Source organism: Rutilus rutilus (genome assembly GCF_951802725.1).
Source record: "Rutilus rutilus genome assembly, chromosome: 2".
In the NCBI taxonomy this organism is placed as follows: Eukaryota; Metazoa; Chordata; class Actinopteri; order Cypriniformes; family Leuciscidae; genus Rutilus; species Rutilus rutilus.
This window is the reverse complement of record NC_140210.1, coordinates 55,580,927-55,586,926: the sequence shown is the minus strand read 5'-3', so window position 1 is coordinate 55,586,926 and position 6,000 is coordinate 55,580,927. Positions and strand designations below refer to the sequence as shown.

Here is a 6,000-nt window from a genome sequence, read left to right as displayed (position 1 = left end):
TCAAAATGCGTATAGATAACACGCCACTTGACTTGAAAGTGGCGTGTATGTTTACGCAAAGTCATGATGTCATGTTGCAATTTTGATCAGTGGCCAAACCATTTTTGTGTTGGGGGTGTGTTTTTTTTTTTTTTACCACAATTTCAAGGACAATTAGGAAGAAAACGAATAAAAAGCTTTTATGTAACTCAAATATTACATATTTTTTCCACAAATAGGACTATTTTAAAATGTTTAAAAAAATTATTCCATAATTTAATGAGGGCCCCCCTCCTTAGGCTACTAGAGAGTACCGGCACCTTTTTCACCCCACTTCAAGCACTGAAGTGATGAATATATTAGTGCAAGTATTCATTACTTCAATGAGCTCATTGTTTCTGCTTGAAATTATTACATTGTTTAAATTAATACATTTTTAACTAACTGTGACTTTGTATATGTACATTTCTGAAATGCATATCTTAGACAGTTTCCTCTGATAACAGATCACTCTAAATTGTAATGTGGACTCGTGTATTTTCTGTAAAGCTGCTGTGAAATGATGTGTATTGTGAAAAGCGCTATACAAATAAATGTGAATTGAATGCTGTATTATAGACATATGTTATGCTGATGTGGGTCAGAATGGCTCCTCCTCTTCCTCTGATCTTCTTTCTGCTCATGATTCACGGTGAGTCTCTCTTACATTCACATTAGAAACACTCTGATGTTTTATTTAAGGCCTCATGAGCGGCTGATCTGCACTTTCTTCTGTCCTGTTCTTACATATTTCTCTCTGAAACAGGAAGATTGTGTTGAACTTGTCAAACGCTCGTCCCTTTTAGAAATGTCCAATACGCTGATTTCACGCAGCCGCCATTTTGAACTTGAAAGTGAGGCTCCGGTTGGAAGAACCCCGGAAGTACAGATAAACAACATACCTTGGACTACCAACCTGAAGCTGCTGCCGCGATTTACACTATTGGAAGATAATATCTAATATAGGATTATATGTATATAGTTCATTCCTGCTTCATTTTTTACTCTCTGAATTATATATAAAAAAATTATTTTATTTATAAATAAATTTCACTGTATATAGTCTAAAGTATGAAAGAAATGTATGTACAGTTTTAGAATTGACACATCATTAAACACAACAATACGCCATCGCATCCACGACTCTCCTATGATTAAAGGCGACACTTCCGGTTTTCTTCCCACCGGAGCCTCGCTTTCGATTTCAAAATAACGGCTGTGTGAAATCAGCGTATAGTCTTTCGCTACTTGCTAGTCAGTGTCACATGGTTTAGGGGGAGGGACTTTCTCAAAGTTCAGAGCTTTTGATTGGACAAAAGTCACTGTAGCAGCAGATCATGAATATGTTTGACTCATGTTCTCGGAAGTGAATGTGTACTTGTTAAATATGTATCATGTCAAAGGAGTTCACTAGCATAAATGAGCTCTGAGCTGATAGATAAGAACTAAAAGCCACAAAACTAATATGTTGATGTCATTGGGTAGCCTATTTAATAAATCAACTTTGATTATTTTCTTCGTCTTATTTTTCATATATTTCATTATTTGAGAGTGCATCATGTTGTTCGTGGTTCTCTCTTCACTCCTCTGTCTCTGTACATTTACTTCTGCTTTTCTGCAACACCGTAATACGTTTATTGTGATTGGCAAAACATATCAGAATTGTATTATTTAAAATAACTGAATTTTAGAAGTTTAGTGACAACATCTTAAAATGTTTACATGGTACAATGACTGGTAGGCTACTGTTTTATTTAATTATTATTATTGCTTGACACAAATTTCATGATTTCAATTCTTTCAATCTCTATCACGAATTCAATTCTTGTGATTTGATTCCGATCTGGATTCTTCTTGATTAATTTGGATGATATTAGGTACAGTAGATACATGTACATTTTTCTCAAGAAAAAACTAATCTCACACATTGCTGTAATCATACAGAGCCCTGTCAGCTATTATTATTAAAGATTAAAAATAACAACTCTAATTAAATATAATGTGTTTTTTATTATAATAACAACATTATAATATTGTAGTGATATAGGTAAAAATGTAATAAATATGTAGGCTAATATAGTGCACATATTTAGCAAATGGTCTCTAAAGCTAATTTTTCTAGCCAACTAACGTGCTATGGTCATTAAATGGCTTTCCTGGAGTAAATGTAATGTTATGCTTCTCCAGCGTTATGTAACGTTATGTGATATTCTTGTTCTCCAGCTGTTTTATTGACTTCTTTCTGCAGCTGAAAAACACTGATTGATCGATTTTATGTATGAGGTGTTGTTGCACACACAGAAGAGGCTGTGTTTTCTGGTGACACATAATTTTTATTTCTGTCAAACGCTGTACAATCTGAAAATTCAACAAAGAGAAAAATAAATAGATATATTATATGATATTATAGGTCTGCACTACATGACGTCACCTAAGTGTGGACTCTGAGGAAGTCCATAAGTCAGGAGTGTGCCATTTGGGACAGGGCCAAAGTAGCTGGCAGTGTGACTACTTCATGTCAAAAAGTGAAACGTCCTGCGGCTCACCACTGCCCCCTAGTGTCACTCGCCAGTACACGCAGGTTTAAGTGATGTTAACATAAACATCTATAGCTACTAAATGGTAACCAACAATACATAATAATAAAACATATGAATAACAATATACGAGTATTTGAATCTATACGACTACTGATCTGCCACTTTATATTTACACGTCACATTTACAAAGCCAAAACGTTATTTATTGTTTTAATTTCTAAATAAAATTGACAGAATCTGAGGGCTGAGAATTTGTTTCATATCAAAAGTAACCAGCTCTGTCTTGTCTGTTGGTGTCAGAGGTGTAAAGTCCAGGTTTAGAAAGTAAAAGTCCTCCTCAGTATTTTGTTCCAATCACCTGGATTTGCTAATTCAGCCAGGAGAACTAATTAGTGAAATCAGCTTCTGAGTTCATGGGTGGAATAAACATATGGCAGGACTTCTACTTTCTGACCCCTGGTCAGTGTCAGTGCGATTTTTCTCTGCGTGAGAAAATGTGTGTGTGGCGTGAGAGTGTATGAAACGTGTCGATTAGAGTCTCAGGCTGAAAGTGTGACAGCCCTGCCCTAGCACTAGATCATGAATATATTTTGCTCTTGTTCTCGGAAGTGAATGTGTCTGTTAAATATTTATTTAGTCATATTCCAGGATTTACAGTTTTTGTGAATTGCAAAAAAAACTCAAAACCCACTTCTCTGAACCAAATTATCAGCCTAAACCAATTTGTCAAATAAATCACTCTTTCTGTAAAACATTAAACAAGTTCAGGTCGTTAAAACACTGTTTGTAAATCTTATGCACTCTTCTTGCAAAACTCAAAACACATTCTCACTCATTAAAACACATTTCTCACTGTGATGCACTTATGTTTCAAAACACTAAACACAGGCAGACTAAAGTTAAACACAAGTACAACACAGTTGTCATCGTTTACACACAATGACTCTAAATTGTTCACATTTATTTCTAATGATCAGAGGAAACCAACTGTACAAATTACATGACAGTTTAAAGTGCCTAAATTGACTCAAAATGTTGCATTGAAGATTAGAGGAGGAAGAGTATGAGTATAAGAGGAGGAAGAGCGTGATTATAAGAGGAGGAAGAGTGTGAGTATAAGAGGAGGAAGAGTATGAGTATAAGAGGAGGAAGAGTATGAGTATAAGAGGAGGAAGAGTGTGGAAGTGGAAGAGTATAAGAGGAGGAAGAGTGTGAGTATAAGAGGAGGAAGAGTATGAGTATAAGAGGAGGAAGAGCATGATTATAAGAGGAAGAAGAGTGTGAGTATAAGAGGAGGAAGAGTATGAGTATAAGAGGAGGAAGAGTATGAGTATAAGAGGAGGAAGAGTGTGTGTATAAGAGGAGGAAGAGTGTGAGTATAAGAGGAGGAAGAGTGTGCGTATAAGAGGAGGAAGAGTATGAGTATAAGAGGAGGAAGAGTATGAGTATAAGAGGAGGAAGAGCATGATTATAAGAGGAAGAAGAGTGTGAGTATAAGAGGAGGAAGAGTATGAGTATAAGAGGAGGAAGAGTATGAGTATAAGAGGAGGAAGAGTGTGTGTATAAGAGGAGGAAGAGTGTGAGTATAAGAGGAGGAAGAGTGTGGATAAGAGGAGGAAAAGTGTGAGTATAAGAGGAGGAAGAGTGTGAGTATAAGAGGATGAAGAGTGTGAGTATAAGAGGATGAAGAGTGTGAGTATAAGAGGAGGAAGAGTGTGAGTATAAGAGGAGGAAGAGTATGAGTATAAGAGGAGGAAGAGTGTGAGTATCAGAGGATGAAGAGTATGAGTATAAGAGGAGGAAGAGTAAGAGTATAAGAGGAGGAAGAGTAAGAGTATAAGAGGAGGAAGAGTGTGAGTATAAGAGGAAGAAGAGTATGAGTATAAGAGGAGGAAGAGCGTGAGTTAGAGGAGGAAGAGTATGAGTATAAGAGGAGGAAGAGTATGAGTATCAGAGGAGGAAGAGTGTGAGTATAAGAGGAAGAAGAGTATGAGTATAAGAGGAGGAAGAGTGTGAGTTAGAGGAAGAAGAGTATGAGTATAAGAGGAGGAAGAGAGTGAGTTAGAGGAGGAAGAGTATGAGTATAAGAGGAGGAAGAGAGTGAGTTAGAGGAGGAAGAGTATGAGTATAAGAGGAGGAAGAGTATGAGTATAAGAGGAGGAAGAGTGCGAGTATAAGAGGAGGAAGAGAGTGAGTTAGAGGAGGAAGAGTATGAGTATAAGAGGAGGAAGAGTATGAGTATAAGAGGAGGAAGAGTATGAGTATGAGTATAAGAGGAGGAAGAGTGCGAGTATAAGATGAGGAAGAGTATGAGTATAAGAGGAGGAAGAGTGTGAGTAAGAGTAGGAAGAGTGTGAGTATAAGAGGAGGAAGAGTATGAGCATAAGAGGAGGAAGAGTATGTGAAAGAGGAGGAAGAGTATGAGTATAAGATGAGGAAGAGTGAGTTAGAGGAGGAAGAGTATGAGTATTAGAGGAGGAAGAGTGTGAGTATAAGAGAAGGAAGAGAGTGAGTTAGAGGAAGAAGAGTATGAGTATAAGAGAAGGAAGAGAGTGAGTTAGAGGAAGAAGAGTCTAGGTCTGCACTACATGACGTCACCTAAGTGTGTACTCTGAGTAAGTCCATAAGTCAGGAGTGTGCCATTTGGGACAGGGCCGAAGTAGCTGGCAGTGTGACTCCTTCATGTCAAAAAGTGAAACGTCCTGCGGCTCACCACTGCCCCCTAGTGTCACTTGCCAGTACACGCAGGTTTAAGTGATGTTAACATAACATCTATAGCCTACTTACTAAATGGTAACCAACAATACATAATAATAAAACATATGAATAACAATATACAAGTATTTGAATCTATACGACTACTGAGGTGCTACAGCAATCTGCCACTTTATATTTACACGTCACATTTACAAAGCCAAAACATTATTTATTGTTTTAATTTCTAAATAAAATTGACAGAATCTGAGGGCTGAGAATTTGTTTCATATCAAAAGTAACCAGCTCTGTCTTGTCTGTTGGTGTCAGAGGTGTAAAGTCCAGGTTCAGAAAGTAAAAGTCCTCCTCAGTATTTTGTTCCAATCACCTGGATTTGCTAATTCAGCCAGGAGAACTAATTAGTGAAATCAGCTTCTGAGTTCATGGGTGGAATAAACATATGGCAGGACTTCTACTTTCTGACCCCTGGTCAGTGTCAGTGCGATTTTTCTCTGCGTGAGAAAATGTGTGTGTGGCGTGAGAGTGTATGAAACGTGTCGATTAGAGTCTCAGGCTGAAAGTGTGACAGCCCTGCCCTAGCACTAGATCATGAATATATTTTGCTCTTGTTCTCGGAAGTGAATGTGTCTGTTAAATATTTATTTAGTCATATTCCAGGATTTACAGTTTTTCTGAATTGCAAAAAAACTCAAAACCCACTTCTCTGAACCAAATTCTCAATAGCCTA

The 6,000-nt window shown here is 37.2% G+C and overlaps 1 protein-coding gene across 1 annotated transcript in view; it reads left to right on the top strand.

Moving 5' to 3' along the window:
- Positions 1-602: 602 nt before the first annotated feature.
- The window catches only part of LOC311279815 (B-cell receptor CD22-like), a gene marked incomplete at its 3' end in the record, with an annotated part of 57,992 nt that continues 52,594 nt past the window's right edge, over positions 603-6,000 (top strand). The window contains exon 1 of the mRNA XM_084391557.1: positions 603-670. Coding sequence (XP_084247683.1) covers positions 607-670 — 64 coding nt within the window. The 5' untranslated portion in view covers positions 603-606. The remainder of the gene's footprint in view (positions 671-6,000) is intronic.